This window comes from Tenrec ecaudatus, chromosome 10, assembly GCF_050624435.1.
Source record: "Tenrec ecaudatus isolate mTenEca1 chromosome 10, mTenEca1.hap1, whole genome shotgun sequence".
Taxonomy (NCBI): Eukaryota; Metazoa; Chordata; class Mammalia; order Afrosoricida; family Tenrecidae; genus Tenrec; species Tenrec ecaudatus.
This window is the reverse complement of record NC_134539.1, coordinates 17,008,310-17,034,320: the sequence shown is the minus strand read 5'-3', so window position 1 is coordinate 17,034,320 and position 26,011 is coordinate 17,008,310. Positions and strand designations below refer to the sequence as shown.

General features: G+C 46.4%; 1 protein-coding gene across 11 annotated transcripts in view; it reads left to right on the top strand.

Moving 5' to 3' along the window:
• The window catches only part of BNC2 (basonuclin zinc finger protein 2), a 460,115-nt gene that overhangs the window by 112,590 nt on the left and 321,514 nt on the right, over positions 1–26,011 (top strand). For 9 of the 11 annotated variants that reach the window (XM_075559954.1, XM_075559949.1, XM_075559947.1 and 6 more), the window contains exon 2: positions 24,577–24,777. The exons of 1 other annotated variant lie outside the window; for it this stretch is intronic. In XM_075559954.1, coding sequence (XP_075416069.1) covers positions 24,577–24,777 — 201 coding nt within the window. Of the gene's footprint in view, positions 1–24,576; positions 24,778–25,793; positions 25,992–26,011 lie in introns of those variants that run through there. One more of the 11 variants, XM_075559957.1, reaches the window with a different exon arrangement.

Below are 26,011 nucleotides of genomic sequence, written 5' to 3'. Positions count from 1 at the left end.
TGTTTACCGTCAAGCCTTTAAGACCCCAGACACTATATATTTTGATAGCTGGGCGCCATCAGCTTTCTTCACCACATTTGCTTATTCACCCCTTTGTGTTCAGCGGTTGTGTATGGAAGGTGATCATCATAGAATGCCAATTTAATAGAAGAAAGTGTTCTTGCATTGAGGGAGTACTTAAGTAGAGGCCCGATGTTATTCTGCTACCTTAGTACTAAACCTACAAATATATGCACATAGATCTATTTCCCCATCCTCATATATAGATATATTTTCATATGTACATGCCTTTATCTAGACCTCTATAAATGCCCTTTGACTCCTAGCTCTTTCCTCTATTTACTTTTATTTTGCTCCTGTCCCACTATCATGCCCAGTCTTCATTTGGGTTTCAGTAATTCCTCTTGGTTACATTACCCTTGATCACGCCCTACCAGGCCTCCTACACACTCCTCACCACCGATTTGGATCACTTGTTGTTCCTTTGTCCCTGGGTTTGTTAATACCACTACTTTCCCCTCCCCACCTCTCCCATGTTCCCCCGGCACTGTCAGTCCCGTTGTTTTCTCCTCCAGATTGTTCATCCAGCCTGTCTTATTTAGACAGACCTGTGGAGATAATAACATGAACAAAAACAAGACAGCAAAACCAAGCAACAATATACAACAAAACAACAAACCAATGACAAATAAAAAAACAAAATAAAATACAACAAGAAAGAAAAGCTTGTAGTTAGTTCAAGGATTGCTTGTTGACCTTTAGGAGTATTTTCCAGTCCAGTCTGTTGGGGCACCACGCCCTGGCCCCAAAGTCCACCTTGAGCATTCCCTGGGGACCTTGCCGCTCCATTCCCGTGCTGTTTTGTTGCATCCCCTTAGTGTTTTTCCTACGTGTGGCGGGATCAGATCGGGTGCAATTCCCTCACTGTGTCTCCGGTGTTGTCTCCAGTGTTGTCCCCTGTGAGTCAGTGAGGGACATGATGTCCATTAGTGAGGCCGGCCCGTGGTCCTCTCTGTGGACTGGCTGCTCTAATCGGGAACATCATCTTCAAGGCCTGGTGTGCCAGGATGTGCTCCACTCTCTCCTCCTCCCCCTTCATCTGCTCCCATGTGTGCTCTGATCAGGTTTGTCTCTCTCCCAGAGCTGCAGATTCAGTGCCGTGGTAGGTGATTCTCTTGTCCAACTTCTCGCCCATGTGTATTTGGTGAAGCAACATTGCTTACTGAGACTCTTCTGTCCGTGTCTGTGTAACTCCCACCAAATGATTGGTGTGTAAAAGAACAGTGGGGATCGGGCAGTTTTGCCATTCTAGAGGGAGTAAGAGTGAGCCATCTCAGAAGGAGAGGAATTCCGTGCCCTTGAAGAACGAAGAGTCCCCAATGGAGTGACGACACAGGCCGCAGCACTGCGACTGGGAGACAGCAGAGCAGCCTAGCCTGGCCCGTGGAATTCAAGGTCAGAGCCGAGAGGCTGAGGACCATAGAGGCATGCCTGTCAGCATGGATGAGCAGAGGTGCTACAGACAGAAGAATCGTATCAGTGCTACTTTGTCACCCGTTTCCCTAGTGAGCCACCGTAATCAAGGATATTCCTGTCTGGGAATTCTGCGTGGTCACTGTCAGAAAGGACAGAGCCCCGCGGAGAAGCAGGAGTTCTGTGAGAGGGATGGGGATGTCTGACCTGTGCCTTGGCGACAGTTGTCTTAGGCTGGTGTGTGGAGTTGCAGTCTCCTTTCCCTTTGGGTAGCCAAGGAGCCCCCAGGCCAGTTCTGGTGGTGTAGTGGTGACACCTGTGGGGCTGCTATTCTCAAAATCAGCACCAGCGGCTCCTTTCACCATGAAGTGTTAGTCTCAGAAACCCAAACCCACAGGGACCATTTTACCGTGTCCTCAAGGGTCGCTGCGAATCAGCATTGAGTGCGTGGTCGTTTACGGGAGGCCAGGAGCATGCAGCAAGTGTCGTCAGGACTGTCTGGGAGCTCAGCCCAGGGCTGCGTGGAGAAACCATGTATAGTTGGATCAGATACCACTGAGGGTACTGGGAATAGGCGAGAGCTCCTCCCACCCCGGTGTTCAGCCATATGTAAGTTTCAGAGAGCGTGTGTTGAGGTGTAAGCGTTTTCACGGTCTGTACACACATTGGTAGCATCCCCGGGTACCCAGTCAAATTACCTCTAACACGTACAATTGAAGACTAGTCTCAGGAAGTTCCTCTTACGCCATTTTCCAACCTGGAAATCTTAACAGTAGTTTTTGGCTCGTCCTTCCATTCTGACCTACAGTCCATCTAAGCATCACTTTTTAAAAAGAAAATAAATCGTTTTATTGGGGCTCATACAACTCATCATAATCCATCCATACATCAATTGAGTAAAGTATCTTATACATTCGTTGCCCTCATCATTCTCAAAATTCACCTTCTACTTGGGTTCCTGGAATCATTTTCCTTTTTTACCTCCCCCTCCCTCCCCCCTCCCCCCTCCCTCATGAACCCTTAATAATTTATAAATTATTATTTTATCTTATCTTACACCACCCGGCATCTCCCCTCACCCACTTTCCCAGAGGGGAGGTTACACGTAGATCCCCGATAGCGGTTCTCCCTTTCTATACCCCCTTTCCTCTCAGTGTCGCCACTCTCACCGCTGGTCCTGAGGGGTTCATCTGTCCTACATTCCCTGTGTTTCCAGATCTGTGCTGCACCGCTGTGCATCCTCTGGTCTAACCAGGTCCGCAAGGCAGAATTGGGATCATGATAATCGGTGGGGAAGAAACGTTCAAAAATTAGAGGAAAGTTTTGTGTTTCATTGTTAAGCAACACTTCTTATAGAGAATTTCAAAGCAGAATAAAGACTTTAACTGATAACCTTGATTTTTACTGTTACCTAGTTTAGGTTCAAGTATCCTCCTCCTGGGGTGCCCACTCTCTATTGGAGTCTGTAGTGCCAAGAAGGAGCCCGGGTGTTTCAATCCATCATTCTTTCCATGCGAGAAAGGTGAGGATTTCTGCTTCCATAAAGATTTACAGCCTCAGAAACCCAGGGGAGCAGTTCGCCGGTGCCCTATCTGGTCTCTGAGTTAGAGTTGACTTCACGGCAGTGGGTTTTTGGTGAATCGTGCCAAATGGTTTGATGTGTGGGGCACAGAGCTCTGGGATCGGCAAAGATCACCACTCTTCCCTTCTAAGGGGATATCTAAGTGCCACCCCGGCCCTGAATGGAATAACTTTGCCTCAATTTGCCTGAAACTTCCTGTTTGTAGTCCACGCATATGTTCAGCATTCTCCTTTCTGTTCAGCAACTTAAAGTCAACATTTCATACACCTCTAGGACGGCCCTCGACAAGATGGACTGACACTGGCTGCAGGAGTGGGCTCAAACGGAAAACCAGGCGCAGCCTGGGCAGCGTTTTGCCTAAAGTGTGTATGTAAGGCCTCTATAGGTCAGAACAGACTTTGGTAGCACCTGACAACCATAACAAGATTTGTCTACGTAGTCTCTCTGGACCCAAGGAGCAGTGATCTCAACACCTGTGTTTTCATGTCCCTCCCCCTACGTGGAATCTTCTTTTGTCTTCTCTTTGACTGTCAAGAGGGCCCCAGCAGCATTCTGCTCACATCATTCTTTGGACCAGTTGTTTTCTTGGTGGTGGAGCTGCTGTCACATGCACTGAATTGTGCTACCCCGTCTCCTTAAGAGAGAGCAGTTATGTCATTTATTCAACTTGTGTGCATATGCGCAGTCTCAGGTGCAGTTAGAGGACTTTGTCGCAGATGTTGGTAATTTACCCATTTGTGCACAGTGCAGAACCAGGCAGTGTTCTGGCCTGCCCAGGGTGGTGTCACCTGTGACCAGAGTTGACTTCTAACTCCAAGGCTGGCAGTTCAGATCCACTCAGAGGTGCCTCAAAAGAGAGGCCTGGCAATTTATTCCTGGAAAATGTGCTTTTGTTAGCTGCCTGGAGCACAGTTGTATTCGGACACACCTGGGGTGCTAAGAGCAGGGCCCACCCAGTGGCACTTGAGAAAGCGAGGAAACAAAGCTTCTGAGCTTAGACACTGAGTTCTTCTGACAGCTCCCCAGAGACAGTTCAGAACCTGGAAATGCAAGCTCAATTAGGTAGTCAAGAACACCATCCTGTAATTTTTTAATTCTTCGTGTTTTGGTTACTTATTCACTATAGATGCGTGTAATACCACCAACCAAACAAAATCGCAGACCCATCCGCAGCAGCAGACCCAGTGCTCTGCAGCCGATTCTGACTCCCTGCAGACCCCGTGGGACTGCCTGGAACTGCGCTGCATGGGGTTTCTTGGGTTTATCCTTCCGAAGACAGATTGCCCCTACCTCTCCCCCATAGCACCCCTGGATGCCTTTGAGTTGACCAGCCTTTTGATTGGGAGGTGGTTCGTACCACCCAGGGAGTGTGGCATTCAGGCAGAGAGAACAGGTTCTTACAGGTGTCACACTCTAGAAGCAGCTTAGCCCAGATATCAGCGAAGCTTCACACACGGCTTCTTTAGAGAAGGTCATTGTGGGTGATTTCTTCATTTTCTCGTTTGTTTTGACTACTGCTTAGTATTCCTTTGGGAAGTTTTTATTTTTAATAAAACGGCATTTGGTAAGTGGACAGAAAGAGAACCAAGACAGAATCACAACTAATTACAAATATGGAAAAACCATGCCTTTTTGGATTAAATAAATAGAGCATCTGTGAGAAGGACAACCTCTAGAGGCCCCCAAGGTTATCACCAGCATTAATTGATATTTGAAAGGAAAATTTTACATGATTAAGAAAGTTAGTGCCTGCTTTAAAACATAGGAGAATGTGCAACACCTTTATAACAACTAGGAACCTGGAAAGGCAAGGTGGGATAGTTTGATGAGCACAGATTTTGAAATCAGACCAACCTGGTCATGAGTCCTCACTCTGGCGCTTAAGGGAAAGCCCTTGCCCTTGGCCAAGGGACCGCATGCTCTTAGCTCCGGTTTCCTTATTGGTGAAAAGAGACTAACCACACCATTCTCCTTGGGGTTTTGAAGGGAAACATGCAAGGAAGATTTTATGCATTCCACCGTATCTGGCACACAACAGGTGCCCAATAAATTTAAAGTAACATCCCCTAGTCTCATTCTCTATCCAGAATGATTAATTTCCCAAGAGCTCTGGAAGACCAGATCTTACTGAAACGTGACACAATGCATGCTTTTAGTAAGAACTTTCAACTTAGGGGTCGATTAATTTTGTTCTAAAGCTTTAAGTAAGTGGCTGGCGTTTTGCAGTGTATGTGCTTCCGAAGCGAGCACGTAGGTAGAGTTTGTGTAGCGCTCATCAGATACTTCATCAGACCCTCAGATATGTAGTTGTTACTCATTCGGAGCCATCGAGTCAGTTTGACCCATAGCAACCCTATGCCCAACAGAAGGAACCACTGCCCACTCTTCTGCCCGCCTCACAGTTGTTCCTGTGCTTGAGCCCATTGCTGCAGCCACTGTGTCAGTCCATCTTGTTGAAGCCCTTCCTCTTTTTTCTCTGCCCCTCCACTTTAGCAAGCACTATAACTTTCCCCAGATAACATGTCCGAAGCATGTAAGAACAAAACAGAAGACAGGATCACATGTACCATGAGAAGATTCCCAAGTTACCCAGCTGTCAGAGTCTGATCAGTGGTGCACTGGTAAATGTTTAACAATGAGCTCGTGGGCTAGGAGAATTAATTTGTTAGTTGATGATTTCTAGCGTCCTGGCAGCTAATAGCAAGGTTGGAGGTTTAAATCGACCCAGAGGCACTGAGGAAGAAAAGCCTGGCAATCTCCTTCCCTCAAAATCAGCTATTGATAACTTTTTGAAGCACAATTCTTCTACATACCTGGGATATCTTGACTTGGAGATGACTCAGTGCTAGCTGGTGTGGTGGAGGTAGTATTACTGACACTCACTATGGTTGATTTCAAGTGACCAGTGTGCAGCCAAGACTTGGAGAATACTGGGAAAATGTGTTAACTGGTACCCTATTTCAGGAAGAGCCGTTAGGAGACACACTGGATTCTGAAACCTTGAGAGCTACCACTGTTTCTAACTCTGTTGGGGCTGCCGCTCTACTTCATCACAGTGTACTTGTTTGTGTAGCAAAGCAATTGGATTAAATTCATCTTTCTAAAGTCCATTTGTACAGCCCTAGGATTGTGCACAGATGTCTCAGGCTGGGGAGGCCAAGACACCCAGACTCTGTGCTGCTTGTCCTATAGGTTAATAGGATTTTCTTTGTGGAGAATTCCACTGGTTAAATATAAAAATGTGTGCGAACTGTTGGTGAGATAGCTATCATGAAAGCTCCCCTCTGTAATTGTAGGAGAGATGCTGATAGAGCCACTGGTAACAGTTTGGGCATATATATATATATATATATATATATATATATATATATATATATATATATATATATATTCTCAGGGCTTCAAAAGGTTTGTGAAGAAATTCCATTATCTTTCCATTCCATTTTTCCATGAACTTTTTGAAGCCCCTCCCATTATTAGCAAAGGGTTTTGGAAAATGAGAAAGCGGCCATAAAATAGTGCCTTTCGGTGTCTGCCAGCCTCAGATGATGGTAAAGCAGGAGACGTTTTTTCTACTTGACATCTTGTTTAGCTGGGTCGCTCATGGATACATGTGAGTGAATCCTCACTATGTGGCAGGTGGATGGGAGTGACCTCTGGGACCAGACGTGCCACTCAGAGGGCTACCATGGCCAGGCTAGTCATGGGTAGCACTGTGGGTGGCTCCAGGTTGCCATCCAGTGATCGTGATTCTTGGTGGCTCCCTCTGTGTCGGAGTGGAACTGTCCCACACACCTGTCAGGGGGTGACTTTTTAGAAATAGATCGCTAGGGCTTCTTCAGAGATGTTTCTGGATGCACCCTAGATTTGAACCTCCAACATTTTGCTCTGCAACCACCCCTTGCACTCCAGTGCAAGAGAGGGATGCCCCGTGTTGGGCAGGAGAGGCAGGGCCTCCGAGAGTACCTGCTGAGCAATTGGGTGTTTGCTCCACAGCAGCCAACGGATGCCATTCATTATCTGTAGTCCATCATGCTTCACCCTTCACTGCCTCCTGCCCCCACAGCTGGAAACTAGGAGTTTATTTGGAAAACTCTTGATTTTTACATTGTGACCACTAATTGAACACACTTGTACACTTGTACACACTTGTACACACATGGAAGTCCAATCAAAACACATCTGAAGGCCAAATCTGACCTGTAGGCTTCTACGTGAAATCTCATTACACACATCCATGTGCAGCAACAAGTATTTATTGAATGTTTATATATTGGAGGGGAGCCGCCCTGGTGGCAGAGTGGTTAAGTCCTCACCTGCTGACCAAAAATTCAGCCATTTGAATCTACCAAGTACTTGGCAGGAGAGAGATGTGGCAGTCTGCCTCCACAAAAATTTCAGCCTTAGAAACTCTCTGGTGGTGGTTCTGCTTCTGTCCTGAGGTGTAACTGAATCAGAAGCAATTCAGATGTCAGTGTGGTTTTGGGAGGTGGGTGGGTACTGAGTCACTGTGCCATCTAAAATTCTATAATGTTAACGACGATCATGTCCGTAGTACTATTGTACTATTACTCCCATGGAGAGGTAAGGTACTTTGGTGCTTGGAGAAGCTGAGTAACTTGCTGAGGTCACATGATTCAGAAAAGGGTTGTATACACCCAACTGCAGAACTTCAAACCCCAATCCCGGGGTTAAAGCACAATCCCTGGCTTATCTCTTTTCTGCAAAGAGGCTTTAAATACTCTGGAGAGGAAAGTCCAGTATCTTTTAATTCCATTTTTCCATGAACTTCTTGAAGGCCCCCTTTCGCATATGCTATAGGACAGAAAACACACACAACTGTATAGGGAGGGTGGACAGAGACTGCGGCCTGGTCTTAGCTCAGTGGAATGCAGAAAGCAAAGCCGTGCTTATGTGAGCTTACTGTGATAACGCACTGTAATACTATCTCGTTTTCACACGTTCTAAGATTTTTGTGATGACGTCCAGAGAGGCCAGCGTAAAAATGTCACAGGGAGTTTATGTTTCGTTTTGCCACATAGTAGACATCCTGAGTCTGGGGGCCAACATTGTCTCCATCCAAGGGCAAAAGTCCCCCTTTTTCTCGTTGCCACGTTTAAACCCCTCCCATAGCCAGCCTCCAGCTCCTGAGTGGGGATCACTTCTTCTGGGACAGGAGTACGGAGGATAAAAGTAAATCTAGCAGGAGGAGTAAATCCCAAGAGACAGAGATAAGTACTTGAGGTCAGAGACTGCGTCGTTTATAGTTTGTCGACATACCAGGCTCATTAATAGGAATAATCATCTTAGCAGTTGGGTTTGCAGTAGCAAAAGTAATGCAAGAAACTGGTCTTGTTCCCTGGTTTAGCACGGACTCCTTATTTTTAGGATTCGGGCAGATCTTTTTGAGGTTGTGATAGGAAACTAAGTCCCTCGCCCTCGCCCCAAAGTTTATCCTTTGCTTCCATTTATTTTTCTTGCTCATGTAAAATATTTCTGAACCGTAAAAACCCTAGCCTGTAGTAGCAAGACTACAAGAGTGTAGGAAGAAAGAAGAAAGCCGCACCCAAAATGTATTTGTGTGCCTTTTTAGGCTTGCTGGAGGTGGGGTGGATTTTGGAGTACCCTTTGACATTGCAAACCTCTTTATGGATTATTCCCCTGGCAAGGAACAGGAGAGGAGGAAAAAGAGCTGGTTCTCTCAGCAGAGTTCTTCTCAGCAGTCTGTACTCCTCATATGAATGGAAAGAACCCAACCCTTCCTTTTCAGAGCTGTATCTCCGAGGCAGGCTCCTTGAGGAAAACCAGTGTGGTTGAGATGTGGGCTGGGCGAGTGGTTTGCATTGGCATGGGCTCTGCGGGTGCTCGGGGCTGGAGCACATACTACTGTGGGTTACAGCTGCTTGCTCTCTAGTAGTAATGTGGCCAGCATGTGAAACCATGGCACCCACAATGCTTCACAAAGGCCCATGCCTCTGATCGTTTGGGAAATAACTCCCAGCTGAAGGCATTCTTTCTGAAGTGCTGGAATACACTCTTAAATGGAAACCCTTCTCTCAAAGATGCTGGGGCAAGGGAGAGATGCTTGGTGACACTAGATGGAGCATCAGGGACTATCATAGGGTGGCTTTGAGCTTGGAACGTAAACTGAAAATTGGAAAAGACAAAAAGTTCCTCTCAGCTAGAGATTCCTATATGTAGTATAGAAAGTCTGGATACTACGTGATGGTAACGTTCCTTTGGAAAGAGATAAAGTGAAACTCATGAGTGGTGGCTGTCATTTGGCCCAACTTGGAGTGACTTTGCGAGGTTTCTACCAGATTTTATTTCCTTGACTATTTGCAAGGGGCTCTGGTAGGGCTGTGGATTAAATGTTGAGCCTCTCCATGGGTGAAAGAAGAGGTTATCTGCTCATGTAACTATGTACAGTTTTCAAAACTCTATAGAGTTGTTATGAGTCAGAGTCAACTTGATGTCAGTGGATCTGACTATGTCCCCAGCAGTGGTTGGTAACCACCCTACAGAGTACAGTGTTGATTAAATGGTAACTGGTAAACACACGTTGTTGTTAGCTGTCACACGTTGATCCTCACTCTTGCCAACCCGGCCTGTGTACCCTCCCACAATTGATTGTAGACCAGACCATTGTGATCCATATGGTTTGGATTGGCTGATTCTTTGGAGACAGACCACTTGGCCATCTTCTATCTGGAAACTTCCAGGCCCTCTTAGCCTGGAAACTCAACAGGCTAGCAACACACGTGTCTCCCACTGACTGATGGGTGGTGACTGCACATGATGTGCATTAGCGGGGAAGCAAAGCGTGGTGTCCAGTCCCACCACGGAATCACCACTGCCTCCCGAGGTGGTGAGGCTGGAGGGAAGTATCGGCAAGAGAAAGTGGGCTTCCTTCCCATGTTCAAGAAGCAGGACTCTTCAGGACACAAATGTTTTTGTCCTTGTTCATTTATGAGCTCTGCCCCTGTCTAACAGTGTTTGAAGTAGCCAGGACTGTCCCATCCCCCATGTAGCGAGTGCACTAGTTCTCTCATTCAGGTACAATTCCCAATGAAGTAGTAGCTTGATACGTATCCAGAAGTTAGTTTATTGACTCTTATTGTACTTCTGAGCACCTAATAAATAATGTATTACTCTGATGGATATGTGGCTCCCTAACTATGAGGCATGAAATATGCACTGTTTTTCTAATACACTGTAGGGAGACCTGTTTATAAAGCATTTAGTATTGGCTTTATAATGCACTGTTGACAACGGGAGACCACGAAGCTCAAAGATCAATCTCATTTTGGCCCACAGTATTAATGCTGCTGTGCAACGTTCTAGGGCGGGTCACTCAGACAGTGGTCCACAGAAAGGACTGAGGAATGTAGGCTGTAGTAGCTGCCAGCAAGGCGATGGATCTCTTTGTCTAAATCCCTGAGGTGACTCCTGGGCAGTTGCTGATGTTGACCAGAGGAAGGGGCTCATTGCTTCCTAGTTCTCTATAGGGACTCAAGACTGAGAGCTCCCAGTTCTGCTAACGCTTAAAAACTCTAACCCAAAGCCATCAAGTCACTTTGAACTCAACAGCAACTCGATAGGACAGGGTAGAACTGCCCTCGTAGGTTTCTGAGACTGTTAACTCTTTACAGGAGTAGAAAGTCTCGTCTCTCTCCAGAGGAGCCCCACTGGTGGTTTAGAACTGCTGACCTCGCGGTTAGCAGTCCAGCTCGTAAGCACTATGCCGGCAGTGCGCTTCTTTGCTCACACAGCCCTCACTAGTGCAGAGTGCTGGTGTGACTTTGGACCACACCCAGAGTTCTGGAATCAGGAACCAAGCAGGAAGGAAATAAAGCTCTACTCACCTTTACATTGGTGGATGAAGTGGCGTTCTTCTCCATCCCCTATTCCACTCACTTCTGAGGGCGCTTCAAGATCTTCCTGGAAAAGTGGACTTCAAAGATAATGGAATTGCTCCACAAACTTTTTGAAGCCCCCACGTGGGTGACCTAGCATACAAGGTGGTTGGTTTCTTGTTGGCACTGGGGGATTCCATTAGCCAGGAATCAGCTCATAGACATTTACAAAACCTCACGGGCTGAACAGTTAGAATTAGGGAGGCACCCACCTAACAGTTGGTTGATGTCATCCAAAAGTATTCTCCGCGTTTAAAAGCAGTTTCGTTGACACTTCATCCACACACCGTACGCACAAGTCAATAGTTCAATCATATCGGCAAGAGTTGCACAATCTCCGTGTTTTCTTGGAAAGGATTAGCTGCTTTGGAGAATACGTTATAAAGGCCAGGGAAGTACAATGGATTGTCTCCTGCCAGCGAGCTAATTCCAAGTCTGGTGACCCAGGCCTTCCAGTGGCTGGTTTTTAGGAAAGAGATTGCGAGGTTTCGTCTGAAGCCCCTCTGGGAGGACTTACGCGGCCTGGTTCCTCTTGGATGGTAGCTGGCTGTGCATGGTAGCCAGGCGCACCATCTAGGGACTTCCTTACCGATGACGGGACATGTTTGGGAGCATACTTCTCTCTTGTCTTCACATCCCTGAGCTGGTTCTCTGCAGTCCAGTTTCCAAACCAGGAACTCTGGGCTCTCTTCCCGTCCTTGAACCCGCCGAGGCTTAATGGCCCTTCACCTGTGTTTGCTGCAGCTTTTGTTCTCTTTGCACGGCTCCGCAGTTCTTGTTTATTCTCTCCTAGTTTCTGACGCCATCCGATCTTGTCACTCTTAGCAGGCGACCTCCCTGGCTCTCTTTCTTCAGTGTGGCAATAGCGTCCCTTTCTCGAGCACTTACCTGCCAGCTAGCCACTGTTGTGGGTCCTGGGTAACCACACATGGGTCCAACTTTGCCCCTGGCCCCCTGTGAGCAGGCGGGAGCTGGGTAGTAAATTGGCTCTCTGATAGAGTTCTCTCAGTATGTATACTTCTTAAGCCATAAAACATCTTCTCTGTCTCTTACCCTTGGCTTCTGAGGAAAAAAAAGAAGTTTTATTTCTTCTCCCCCCCAGGGGCCCGCTTTTCATTTGTGCTCTTGATCACACTCCCTCCCAGGACCCTTTTATATCATTTCCCCTCTGGCTGAGATCTTCAATATCCTTTTCTCCGCTGGCTTAGTACTACCTCTTCTTGTGGTAGAAGCTTTTGCCTCTGTAGTGAAAACAAATTGTCAGTGCACCGATCCAGCTTCTCCCAGGCCCTGCTAACGTTTCACACTGCCAGCCTGTTCCTGGGCCGAACGTTCTCTGCCGAACTGCCCGCTCGTGGAGGTTTGCTCTCTCCTGCTGCTTTGTCTTTGCCTTTTGCTTGTGTCTCATGACCGGCTTTGGAGTCTGCCTTCTAAAACTTTGGTACCTGTTAAGTCCACGAAAACACTCTCTTTAAAGCACAACGTATAATTATAAAATATTTCGGTCACAGAAACATGTGAGGAATGGTATACTGGGGACCTGCTTACTTAAGCTTCAAAATGTGCATTGCCGTTGAGTGGATTCTGACTCTCAGTGACCCCGGGGACTGAGTGGGACCTCCCCCTTGGACTTGGCAAGGCTATGGCCTGTCACATCTTTCCTCCATGGAGCTGTTGAGTGGCTTTAAGCTACCGGCCACCCTGTCAGCTCAACCACTGCACCGCCAGAGTAAATTATCCAAGCACACCTGAAGCCCAGGGTTCCTATGCCAATTACATGGTGCCACCCTCTCTGAATTTCTCACCACATGCACCCCCACCCGTTTCCCATCAAGCATGTTTCTGCTTTGGTGTTTATCACTTTGTTTTCTCTTACCCTTATCCCACCCTTACTATAAGGGTATGATGTAATGCCACCCATGTTGTCTAAGGTTTCAACCCTTCCATAAACCCTGCCTCTCTTCGTCATTTAGAATGTGGTATGGGCACAGTGTGCTGTCGCTGCTGTTCCTCTGTCTCCTTCCCCAGGAACCATGGGCATTCCCCAAGGGCAGGCGCTAACCCGGAATGCCTTCTCTTGGCGTCCTGTGTGCTGATGTGAACCCCACGCGCCCTCATTAGCTTTGGAGAACATGTTTAGTGGCATGGTCGCCGTGTCTTATTCTCCGCTCACAGTCCTACTCTGTGCCTGGTTCAGAAGATAGCAGCGTTCAGTCCCACGTGTGGCCAGGTCTTCAGGTGTTCACGTCTCTGCAGTCCTTCTGGGGCCCTTGATTCTGCCTCTAGAGCAGCAGTGGGATCTTCCCCTCTCTTGCAGCCCCACGGCAGGGAGTTCATTTTGCGTGGATGGTCATAGCTTCCGAAGTGGTGTGTCTGAATTTTCACTTTGCTCTGTCTGCCTTACTCTTGCCAGCTAAATCTTGTTGGAATACTATTGTGACCATACCATGATGCTGTCGAGAAGTCTCCCGTAATTTGGATTTTGGTAGAAGGAGCGCAGCAAAGTAAATACACCAGTTGCCCTTGCGTTAATGATGCCTCTTGAGGACCCTGTGTGTTCTGGAGTTGAGCTGTTCTTAGTAAGGTTTTCTTACGGGAGATCTTCACAAGAAGGCTGCCGGGCTTTCGTCCTTGGTGTGCCCCTGGTGGGTTGGAAACCTTGACCTTTAGGTTGTCTGTTAAGTGCAAATCCTTACTTCCACCTGGCACCCCGGGTGCGCCTTCTTAGTTCTTATTGACCCTTCCATACCGTCCACTCTTCACTTGTCCACCCAGACTGTTCACATGCCAGTCAGATGAGCTCTTCGCTAGCAGTTTTGGCTCTGTCCTTTACACCAGCGTGGAGACCTGGTGTAGTGAGGCTATGCCTTGGGCTGTGTAAGAACAAGGTCAGTAGTGTGACTCAGCCACATGAGAAAGATAAGGCTTTCGGCTTCCGTAATGATTTACATCCTCAGAAAACCCACAAGGGCAGTTCCACTTGGTCACTGGGGCCAACTCCGTAGCAGTTTGGATTATGCTGTTTCAAATGCTGCTTCTGCTTCAAACTCTTTTCTTCCCACACTCGCTCCAAGGGACCTCATTTCCATCCCTCAGCCCCCAGGAGACCATTGTGGAGTCAATTCTGACTCCCAGTGACCCTGTGGGAGTGAGTAGAACTAGGTGTCCATGTGTGTTCCCAAGGTGCCAGATCTTTAGGGACGTGCACTGACACATCTTCCTTTTTTTTTTTTTGCAGAGTGGCTTGTGGGTTCCATCTGCCAGCCCAACCAAGGCTCCCTCTTTTTCCAAATCCTATATTATTCTGCTTTTCCTGCTCTTATCTGATTCCGGGCTTGTTAAGGTCGATTTATTTCTGGTTTATCGCCTGCAGTCGATTGTAAACTTCATGTGAACAGAAACTATGTCATTAACATTTCTATTTCCTGAGAGCAGCTTGGATTTGGCAAGTCAGGCCAGGGTGAATATTTCCTAACAGTGGCTAAAAACGTTTAATTTAAACTCTGTTTTTTTTAAAGTACCTCTTTATCATAAAGAGTGTTTTTAGTTGTTGCCCCTGAGTTTGTTCTGACTCATGGTACAGGGGAGAATTGTGCGCCATGGAGATTTCAGGATGGGGATCTTGTGGCAGCAGATTCCTGGGCCTGTCTTGACAGGCACGTCAGGGTGAGCTTGACCTGCCAACTTTTTTGCTAGTGGTCCAGCACAGAAGTCATCTGAGCCAGAAGCCAAACTAGTCTGGACAGAAGTATCTATGAATTACCAAATTACTCAGGTGTTCCCACTAGGTGACTTCTTTTCTCGCCACGGCGTGATTTAACTGTTGGCTGCTGTCAGCCTTAGAGACTATTAAGGCTTGGGGGTGGGAAAGTGTTTGGATGGTCAGAGATGTAAGATGTATTTGCAGTTGTTCTTGTAAAAAAAAAGTCTGAGTGTTTTATGTAACTCTGTGTCTTCAGGGTATTTGCAATTTCCTCTCCCAGTCTCTCAACAGGCCCTCTGTGTCCATCCCAAGCAGGCACAGTTTTACACATCAGAGGACAGGCTCTGTGAGCAACACTGGTGACCACTGTTTTCAAGACCCCATGCTATGTGGTCAGGGCGTCTCTACTTGTGGGATGGTGTTCTTTTTCACAGAAGCCACGGGCCTAAGCTCTCCCCCACTGCCTCATGGAGGTCTCTGTCACATCATTATTCTCACTCCCACCCATCTGCTGTCTTGCACACCCATCCTCCTCCTTACTAACACTCGTTACCACTAAAGAAGTGGTTGTAAGCAGTGGATTTCGGTGGCAGGTACGTGGATGGTTTTGATGGTGATAAATTGTCCGCCTGCTTCATTATGTTCCCACGTTTATGTTCTCTCTTCTCCATTTCTTCTCCTTTTTCACTGAGTTCTGAGTGAGTGCATTACCATTACGGCTCTTTTCACTCGTGGTGTGAGAGCAGCAGCAGAATGTGTGGAACTGAAGCATACGGTACATCCCGGCAAGTGTGCCCACGATGAAAGGTTTCACCAGGTGGGCACGCCCAGCAACCCCGACTTAGATACACAGAACATTAGCTGTAGCCCCAGAAGCTTCCTCTTTGCCCCTTCCCACTCTCTGCTCCCCGACAGCAGCATCATTCAGACCCACTAGATTTCCTGTTTTCATCTTGATTTTGCGGGGCTTCTGGCACCTTTGAGGTTTCTTAATTTTGAAAACGATCTCCAAGGTCATTCTAGTTTGCATTGGTTCAGATTCTCTCTCCACTGGCACCTGCACATACAGGGGAAGCAGAAGAGCGGCTCCTCGGCTTCTCGTTCACAAGGGTCTTGGCTTATTCCAAACAGCATGCTTGTACACGTCTTGTGGTCATCGGGTCGCTGCAGACAAGTTCTCTCAGTAATACTCTCACCTTAGCCTCATTAGCATGCCTTTAGGGAAAAAGAGGGAAAAAAAACGTCTAATCAGCTGAGGAATGATGGCTTGGGGAACCAATTGCATGCATCCCCGATGGCCAGGCTGTCTCGCCATCTTTATAACGCATGTTCTGTTGGGAGCAAAGGATTCTGATTTTTATGTTGTATTGAAAAGTATTTTAATTGGCCAACAATTTTTTTTCTGTAGATTTGGACTGAACTGTTTTGGCAGTGACTTTCCTGAAAAACTATGTGATCAACGTAAAACAACCCAGCTATATAACCCTACTGTCGCTATTGATGTTTTTCCTCTAATAACAATCTAGCTTTCTTTGGGGGGGGGGCACAGAAATTAAGTCCAATCAAAACAGTGATTTCCAAAGAGATCTGCTGGTCCAGTTAATTTCAAAGCAGAGAGTTCAGTTCACAAGGTTATAGAGGCCATTTAGAATCCCTAGAGGGTAATCTTGATAAATTTTCATGAAGGACACCGTATGATCACGGGGGCTTATTAGGAAGAAGTTTTAAGTAAATGAGAAACTGCATTGGTAAGGAAAAGAGCAGGAAAGTTGTGGGAGGAACTTTGTCCATCAGTGTAACAGGGTAGCAGAGGGCTGTCATGTGAGGATCTTGTTGAGAAATCTAAGCTTACTCTACAGTCCTGATTTTCCCCCTTCAGACTTAATTTTGTTCTCTGAGCTCAGAGAACACACCGGAGGAACCTGCTCTCAGTCCTTTGATGATGCCCTTTGAGTGTGGCATGTAGACGGCAGAGCGCACCATCTTTGGGGAAACGGTAGAGGGGTGGAACTATTAACCTTGAGAAGTGTGTAGACCTAGCTGGAGGACAAGTTCAGAGACAGTCACTTCACGCAGTGATGGTTGTAGTTAGCAAAGCTTCGTAGGGTTTTCCGGCAATACTTTTGGATTTCATTCTAGTAAGTGAAATAGCATCCCTTGCTGGTGCAGTGGTTGGCATGCTCAGCTGCTCTCCAAAAAGGCTCGGAATTCAGCCCCAGCAGCCGCTCCCCAGGGAGAGAGATGTGGCAGTCAGTGGCTGTGAAGGTTTATAGCCTCGGGAACCCCTGGGGAAGCTCTCTCTGACCTGTAAGGTTACTATGTGTGGCCATAAGCTCTGTGGGAATGAGTTATTAAAAAAATAGCCTCTAGGGATTTTTATGTAGGGAAACGGGGTGAACCCTTAGTTAGTTCAACTATGGATGCCTCATTCCCGAATGTTTTGGTTAATGACATGAATATACAGGGTACTAGCTATGGTTCCTTTTTCCTGCGGGCACCATTGGGTTTTTGAGTACAGTGAGAAGGCAGAGAGCCCGGCCCCCATTTTCATGGGTGTCTGTGAACCCCCATCTTAGCTGAGCGACCTTGCACTGTGGGGACACCATCGTTTCTAAGGTCACAGGCGTCTCAGATCATAGGAGCAAATCACGAAATAAGCGAGTCTTTCCAACTCTCACAACTTGTCTTCGTTGTCCACGCCATGCGTCCCCACCTGGTTCTTGACAGTCACCACAGGGCAGCGTAACTCTTGCTTCTTGAAGAAGTTCTCGTGTAGCACCCACTCCGGGTTGTGCAAAAACAAGATGGTTGAAAAATGCTTTGCTCTTCTGTCTATGCCGAAGCCAATTGTATAGGTAGATGTGTGTAGGTGGGAGGGTGCTTGGCCTTCTGGACTGCTTTTATACCTGTAAATGTCTAGATCCTACGGCTCCATCACTGCCTCACATTTGGTAAGCAAGCTCTTGCACCATACCCTACCCAAATCTCCTTTATTTTGAAGTTTTTCGCTGCGTCTTAAAGCATTATGGGGCTTGGGTATTTTCCCTGATCAGGCTGTCAGCAGATGCTGTGTCGTCACGTTGATTGTGGCTGTTGGTTCAGAGACACGCGTCGACCAGAGTGGTTCCTGGAGTTGCCCTCATTGGGCGGAGCTTTCGGGGTTGAACGTGACTTCACCTGGGTCCTCACCAGCCCTTCTGTTGGGTGGCCTGCTTTCCTTTCCCCAGCTGAGGTCACTTCTGAACTGGCTTCTGCTCTCCATGCAAGTGCTTGCTGAATGCTTTGGGGCCAGAGTCGTTGCACGTTGCTGCCGTCTGTCCCGAACGACAACCCAGAGCATTACGTACCCATAGTACTTCGGTCGAAAACAAACCAACGAAGAATGCAAGGCTTGCGTAGAGTCTTGCTTAGAACTTGGACTCTGCCCTTGTCCCTGAACTCTTCAGGCTGTTCTGGCGGAGCTTTCTATATGTTGAAACACCCAGCTCAGGCTGCCAGAGCCATCTGGAGAAGGCGAAGACAAAACACGAAGTAACATGCATCATTGTAACTCAAATTCTAATCGAAGAGTGATTGGGATGGGCCGTCAGAGAGGGCAACACAATTCTTCATTTTTTCCCCTCATTTGATTCCATTACAAAGATCTTGAGGTCCATTTTCAGTTAGGTAATCTGTGGGTTGTTAACATAAACGTATGTCCCAACTGTTGGGGAGAGTGAGCGGTAGAAAAGAAGCCCATAAAGAGGGACTTCAAGAAGAATGCTCAGTTTGGTTCCTCCCACACCAGGAGCATTCAGGGTTAGCCAAATCATCGACTCGATTGAAACACAAAGAGTTGTTCACTGAGAAAGCAAAGCTTTCCAGGTTCCTGAAAGTGTACGTATCTGAGTGTGTCAAGAGATCCGAGTGTGCCCCAGATGTTTTTCTCGTGATCTGCTGTGGAGCAGTGGAGTGCGGAAGAAGTAGGGATGTTTTGTCTCTTGCTAAGATGGAAATGGACATTGTGAGCTAGTGGAGAGTGCCAAGATTAGTGTACACACATAGGTGAAATCCTACCTTGGAAGGCAAGTGGCCACATCAGAACCTCTAGAATCTTCACCCATTCCTTTCTCCCCCAAGTTGCAGACTCAGTAATTTTTCAGTGTGTGTGTGTGTGTGTGTGTGTGTGTGTGTGTGTGAGAGAGAGAGAGAGAGAGAAAGGAGTGAACTTTTAAAAATTTGGTCCTCCCATTGAATTACGCATGTGAGTCAAGGGAAAACAGACAGCTTAGATTATGATATAATTATTCACAAAGGGGAAACCTCAGTTGAAATGACTGTAGGTTTTACTTTTTCTCTCTTTTGTTTATGGTGAGTCAAAAAATTCTTCCCTGAACTTCACACAAACACACGACAAAATGAAGCTTAACTCAATAAAGTAGGGATGGCAGGTTTCACAAGGGAAAAAGGTTGCTGTCAACTTTTTGCCCCCCTCAGAAATATGGAAATTTGGGTGGATTATCTGGTCAGAGAAGGTTTCCTTTATTAATTCTTTTTTTCCCCTTTTTTTCACTTAAGACATCTGTTAACATTTCACACAGCCCAGCAGATGTTGCAAAGCAAGTCCCATACTTTGTTCTCAGGAAAAATGACATTTCCTCCATAGGCTTTCCCCCACCCCACCCCATCCCACCCCCAGCCTTTAACTGCCCAGCTTGCTCCTCTGCATAATTTGCATGGATTAAATTATATCCCTTAACGCAATGTGAGTTTCAGCTTCAGCATTCTATTTCTAAAGTCTGATTTGATTTGGAATTAGTTTACATGTTACCTTCAAGTTAAGAGAGGGCCAAGATTAAAAACAAACAAACCAATAATCCTCGAGGATAGCTGGTAACCTTATTCACCATGTAAGATTGACTTCAGTTATTGAAAAAAAAATTTTTCCCCTTATAAAATAAGTCATTACAAATGCTTGACTTGTTTCGCCATAAGGAAGTGCTGATTGTCATGCGATGTGGCGCATCATTTTTATTATTTTGGCAAGAACAGGGACAGTTTTGTCTTGACAAGCCATTAGATGAATACCAGTGTGTGTCACATGAAAAACCACTGATCTTTAACCCAGCGCCGCACTTAACTGAGCCTTGAAAATGAATAGTGAATGGAAGAAGAGCCAAGGCTAGTTCACTGTCATTGCAGGTTACAGACTCTCTTAACAGCTGCAGACGGAACCAGGGGATTGCAGGTACTGCTCAGTAAACGAGTGCTGGTCCTAGAGACGCTGGCTGAACTGCTATAGTATAATCAGCTGTACACATAAGAGAATTTCTATAGCCGGACGCAGAGCGAGACATGACAATCCTGGAGCGCTTTCTCAGAGCAGGCGGTGTACATGCTTTTATCATAAAACCGTGCCTATTTACATAGTACTGTCTCTGTGAACTTTTCATGTTCTCACAAAACTTAAGAGAGCAAGGAGGTTTTAGAGGAATGGTTAGTGAACATTTAAAAGAAAAATTAAAAAGCCAGCCCCTTTATTCCCAAATTAAAAACAAAACACAACAAAACCACAGACATGCAAAACAAAATCCTTGGCTCACTTCTTCAGGTAGTAATTAGGGCTGATTTTTCTTATGTATTTATTTGAAAAGAAGGTGGAGAGAAAACCTCAAACCCATCTCAGCACCCAAATATTGAAAAAGATCAGTAATGTTTTAAAAAGTCAATTGTGGGAATTATTGCTTACAGGGCTAACAGGGAAGAGCAGACTTTTTTTTTTTAACTCTGCTGGTGGAATTGCTTTGCCACCTCCCTATAGTCTTGTTATCCCACACTAACTGAAATGCAAATTCTTGGCAACTAATTGGATCTCATTGAGGGTACATGCACAGTGTGTAGTTATATGCAAAAAAGGTTTGAAAAATAAAACTTCCCTGTAATTACAACTTTGAATTACTATCTTCAAAAATGTCATGTATAGTATAGCTGTAGGATATGTATGCCTAACTTTATTCATTTATACGTTACTCAAATATGGACACATGAAATACTTAATAAGGTGCCAACTCAAAAGTTGCTGGGAAAATATGTAGTATTTACAGCAATCTATTGGATTCATTGGATTTTAGTAAAGTCCTATGAAAAGAGATACATATTTTTTAACTTTAGGATTTAGTATTATGGAGCTAGTATATTAAAAGCTAATGGTTTAGAACACTTCTCGACAGTATTTTAAATATGAAAACATTTAAACATTCAAGATAGTTCACAATCAAAAGGAGTACCCCCACCACCACATACCCTTCAGTTGTCTATGCTATTTTAACATTGTAAAATGCATTTGTGTTTTCTAATTTGTGGAAAGTGTATTTCTGCTATGGCTCATGGCCAGCTTGGAGGTATTCACATTCCCATTAATGTCTTGAAGAGTGTGCGTGCATTTATACCGATTTGGTGTACATCATGGCTCTTCGCTCCCTTGTTGGTAAATGTGAGGAAGCTAACACATGGGCTTTAGAACTTGAGATTCTTTAACCTGAAATATGAGGAACCAGGGCAAGAAAAAAGCAATTACTGTTGAAGTGATGTCCACGTCCCTTTCCCCAAATTTTACATAAGTCGTACAAATGCTTTCAGGGAATTATTTCTTGCTCTACACACCACGTGACCATTGGGAGTGGGGGGGGGGAGGGCACAGAAAAGTGCCTTTCTGTAGGCATCCTTACTGTGTACCTGCGTCAGTACAATACTGGTTCCCTGCTTGATAATCGACAAATGTACCCTAAGATCAGGGATTCCAGATGCTATGTTATATGTGGAAGGGAGTGGCTAATTCTAATTGTGTCATTTTGAGATGTCTGGAGGGGTCAATTTTGAATTTTTTGAAGTTACCATTTGAATGCTGGAAATGTAAAAATCTGCAGAGTCCAGCATGTTGTGTATAAGTTTTAAGGATTTGGTTCGATTGTTCTTGCTTGCGTGTCATAGGCTCATGCTTGTCTCTTATTGCATGAAGCTGCCCTTTTTGTAATCTAGACCTACAATTGGTTGTGATTTTGCTTGAATGATCAAATCTACTTAAGTTCGGTATCACATGATTGCTTGTGGAAAAAAAAAATTAAATCTCAGAAAAATAACCAGGTGGTTTGGGAGGCTTGGACTGTGGCAGTTATGTTTGGGTAACAGCTATACTGCCGGGCTCTTTTTTGCTAGAGCAACCCCAGACCTTGCTACCTGAAAGAGCTTCCTTTGCCTACACTGGGTGGGTAGCATTTTGTCAGAAAATTGCTGGCTGGGCAGACCAGATTTGGATGTATTAGCTAGTCAGCCTAATAACCCTGTACAGACTGTATTGATTTTCTAGGAGAGAGTTTATGAACTAAATAAACTTGGGGTTGGTGTCTTAATAAACTGCTTCTCTCAGTCTGTCACATTTAGTTACAGAGCTGTGCAGTTTAGGGGGAAAAAAGGCTAATTCTGTTACAGATTGTTCACAGCAGGGTCTCCAAATTAGCCCTTTGTTTTGTAATGCCACCTTGCTTGGGCTCGCGTTGAGCGCATTTCTCAGTTTTGCCCTAATGAGTTGCAACACTGATAATGTGGCTGATGATCTTTCATTGATTTCACTATCACTTGCTTGTCTGGTAATTGATCCGTTGCTGAGCCTCTAGTTAATTATATCGGCTTTGACATGGCCCGGTCCATGGGGAATTTCAAGTCTTGCAGAATAACAGTTTTAATAAAAGAGTCTATTACGGCAGGTGCTTGCTGCTGCATGCCAGTTGATTTTTGTGTGTGTGTGTGTGTGTGTGTGTGTGTGAGAGAGAGAGAGAGAGAGAGAGAGAGAGAGAGAGAGAGAGAGAGAGAGAGAGAGAAATAGGCTGACTCTGTGGTGGGGGTGAGGATATCTGGGAAAGGAGGGGACTCTGCTGCAGGACCAGAAGAAAGAAGGGGTGTGAGCTGGAAGAAGAGGCAAAGGGAGTGAGAGCAGAGGTGGGGGGCTGGGCTCGGCAAGAGGGAACAGTAGGCAAAGCAATACAACAGAGCCTGAGGAGCAAGAGAGGACCCTTGCTATTGACAGTGTCCTTAAGCCTCCCACAAATAACAGCCATTAGTGGGAAGGTCAGGAGCTGAGCAGGCAGCTTGACTGAGGCTCTGAGTGCCACTTCAGAAATCAAGAGGCTAGCAAATTTTAGAGGGAGTTTAAGTGGGTAATAGCTAGCTGTAAAGGTACAGTCACTGTTGACAATTGACTCATAGGGGCTTTTCCCACCCTCCCCCCTTCAGGAATATTTTTATTGACCACAGGTGGACTTAATATATTTTAAGGCAACAATTCTTTGGGTTCTTGTTTGCTTCCTCTCAGATATTGAATTTGCTGCTTTTGAGACATTTTTGTGCTTAATGGTGGTGAACTGGAGGGAAGTTTAACAGAAAAGCTTTCAGGAGATGTCCGTTCTAGAGGGGAAGGCACATTTGTGTCAACATAGTGTATGTTTTCTCATCTTTTCTCATTGCCCACTAATGACACAGAGCTGCCATTGAAGCGCTTTCCTGTGTCTTTTGTTGTTTCAGAGAGTAAGGTTTATTGTTATTCTTGAGTTAAGAAGGAACAAGGAGAGTGGTACATTTGTCCTCGATATTTGTAGGTGGTTGAAGATTAATGTTCCTTACATTTTAAGTTTAGGAAGGATGGCTTTTTCTTGCTGACGACTTTTACAAGGTGGCATGAATTTAGCTTTCCATTTGAAGTTACTGTGTATGTGCAGTGCATTTTCTGTAGTTCTGCTTTTCCATAAATAAGGTAGATAATGTCTAATAAATAGATTGCTTATTTTAATTAAAAAGTAAAATATGCTTTATCAAGGTCATGTTTCATCAGGCAGGAGAGTGATACAGAATTTGCTATAGAGATCCTGAATAAAAAAAATAGGAGTTTTTATTTTCAATAATTTTTGGCTGAAATGGGATAGACTCCCCGCCTGCCCCCTCATTATCTTTTATGATTTGAAAGGATGGAACTTTAACAAAGATACACTTTGAGTTGGAAGCAAAGGTACACTTATATTTTTTTCTTCTCCATGAAATTTTTCACTCTTTAACAGCCAGTGTAGTAATTAATAACACGAGGTCTTGAATATTAAAAATATTTATTTTATAAATATTTATTGTGCATATTAAATGTTAAAAGAAGCTGCCAGGCTTATTTACGTTTTCGCGTGTAAAGTCCTGTCTGTCTGTATATTTTCTCTAGGAGTTTATATGTGGTTATAAATAGACCAGCACATAGTATACGGTTTTTAGTAGCTAGCATTTTGACAACAGCTGAGCCAACTTCATATTCTTTTACAGCCGAAGATTTTACTTTCTGCCAGTGTAATTAGGGGGAAAAAAACCACATTTACAAATGTGAAACTAATATTGATGTCAGATATTTTCTGCTCTATGGGAAAGCCTCGTGGGGAGATTCTTGGGGAAGGGCCCCAGCCTCTTCCTGTGTGCGCCCCACTCCTGGCGCTCCTGGCAGTGTGCATGTGTGTGCAGCTATCTCTGTATCCGAGAGGGCTTGGTGCACGGTGTCATTTGGTGCCTGACAGTAGAACAGTGTGGTACACTCCAAGCCCTGCCGTCCAATGACATGCAGTGGCTGGGAGTTTGAAGCTGATGGTTGGGTCTCCAGTGCTGCCTGCACACCTGACAGGCAGCTGTTAAACCGAGCAAAGGCAAGCTTGGGGAGTCACAATCTATGCATAAATGATAGGGGTATCTGTGCAGAAGGTGCGAAAGCAGCTCTGACCCCCCCGCTTCCCCCAAACCTCCCCCTTCCCAAATGAAATGCACAGTTCAGCCAGCTTCTTAACTACACTACACTCCTGCTACTGGCTGCCAAGAGGCTCAAAAAATCCACCTTCACTTTTCAGTCAGAAGAGGCAGAAGTGGATGTGAGCGAAAGAGACACACAGAGAGACAGAGAGCCAAAGAGGCCAAGAGACTTGACTTTAAGAGACTCCTGTTTTGACAACTCCATGCAGTTCGGAACCAGAACGACGGCGGCCGAACCAGGGTTCATGGGGACATGGCAAAACGCTGACACTAACCTCTTGTTCAGAATGTCCCAACAGGTAAGTTACTTTCTTTTCTTCTTCTTAAAAAAGAAATCGTAAAGGATTGTATGCACTTTTGTTTTCGCGATACTTCTTTGAAGTGTTTTACCCGGTTTACCACCTCCTAGTCCTGCTCAGTTTTGCCCTGTGTCACTGGAATGTGCAGGGTTACTTCATGCTTCCCCCAAGGGCTCCTAAAAAGAAAACTGGGGGGAAAGGAGAGGAAGTAAGATTGAGGACGCAAACTTTGAGGGTCCAGCCCGCCCCTCTCGGAGAGACTTCATTGATTTCTTAGTTTTCGGTTAAAAACAAAACCACGACCCCCCAACAGATGCCGAAGTGCATGGTTTGTTGTATTAACCACTTCATTCAAGTGGCTGCTGGGGAGGGCTAGGCGCCCCAGCCAAAGAGCCCTAGGCGCAGGGCCCCTCCTCGCCGCCTGCCCGCAGCCCGGGGCCGGAGCGGCCGGAGGAGGGTGTGCAGAGCAGGCTGGGCTGCAGGCGCCGCCAGCGCCCGGGAGCCGGGGAGCCGGGGAGCCGGCCCGTGGCCGCTGAGCGCGGCTGCAGCCGCCGCGCTCGCCCAGCCTGCCCGCGCCCCCTCCGGCGCCCGCACACTCGCCCGCCCGCCCGCCCGCGCACTCACTTCGGGCGCAGCTCGGCGTCCTCCCCGGAGCCGCTGGTGGGTCGGCCGGCCGGCCGCGCGGGCGGCGGTTCCGCGGACCGGCTGTGCCCGGAGAGCCGACGGGCTAGCGCGAGGCCAGCGGGCGCCGAGCATCCATCAGCGGGGCCGGCGGCTCGTACCGCGCGCTGCCCCGCGCGCCCCGCGCCGCTCCCACAGTTGCTGGCTCGGCTGCTCCGAGGGGGCGCGGGCGCTGGAGGAGGCGAAGGGGAAGCAGCCCAGAAACTTTCATCTTGGACCGCGCTCAAGCCCGGGAGGGAAGTTCCCTGGAGCCTCCCTCGCAGGCGCGAACATCTTTGCTTTGCGAAGGCCTGCACCAAACCCTCACACAGCGAGAGTCCGAGCCGGAGCATCAGCCACTCCGCTCGGAAGCTGTTCTCCAAATACTCTTTCGGTTCTGAGCTCATGGCGCTTGTTCGGAAGTGGATGCTGCTCCACGAAATTTAACCCGCAATGGCTTTCTTTTCCTAAAAACGTGTGTCTTGCAGATAAAAGCTCAGGAGCATGAGCTACTTCATTGAGTTAATTAGGTTTTTGAAAATACTGGGAATGAGGTAAGAAAACAACTTGTCAA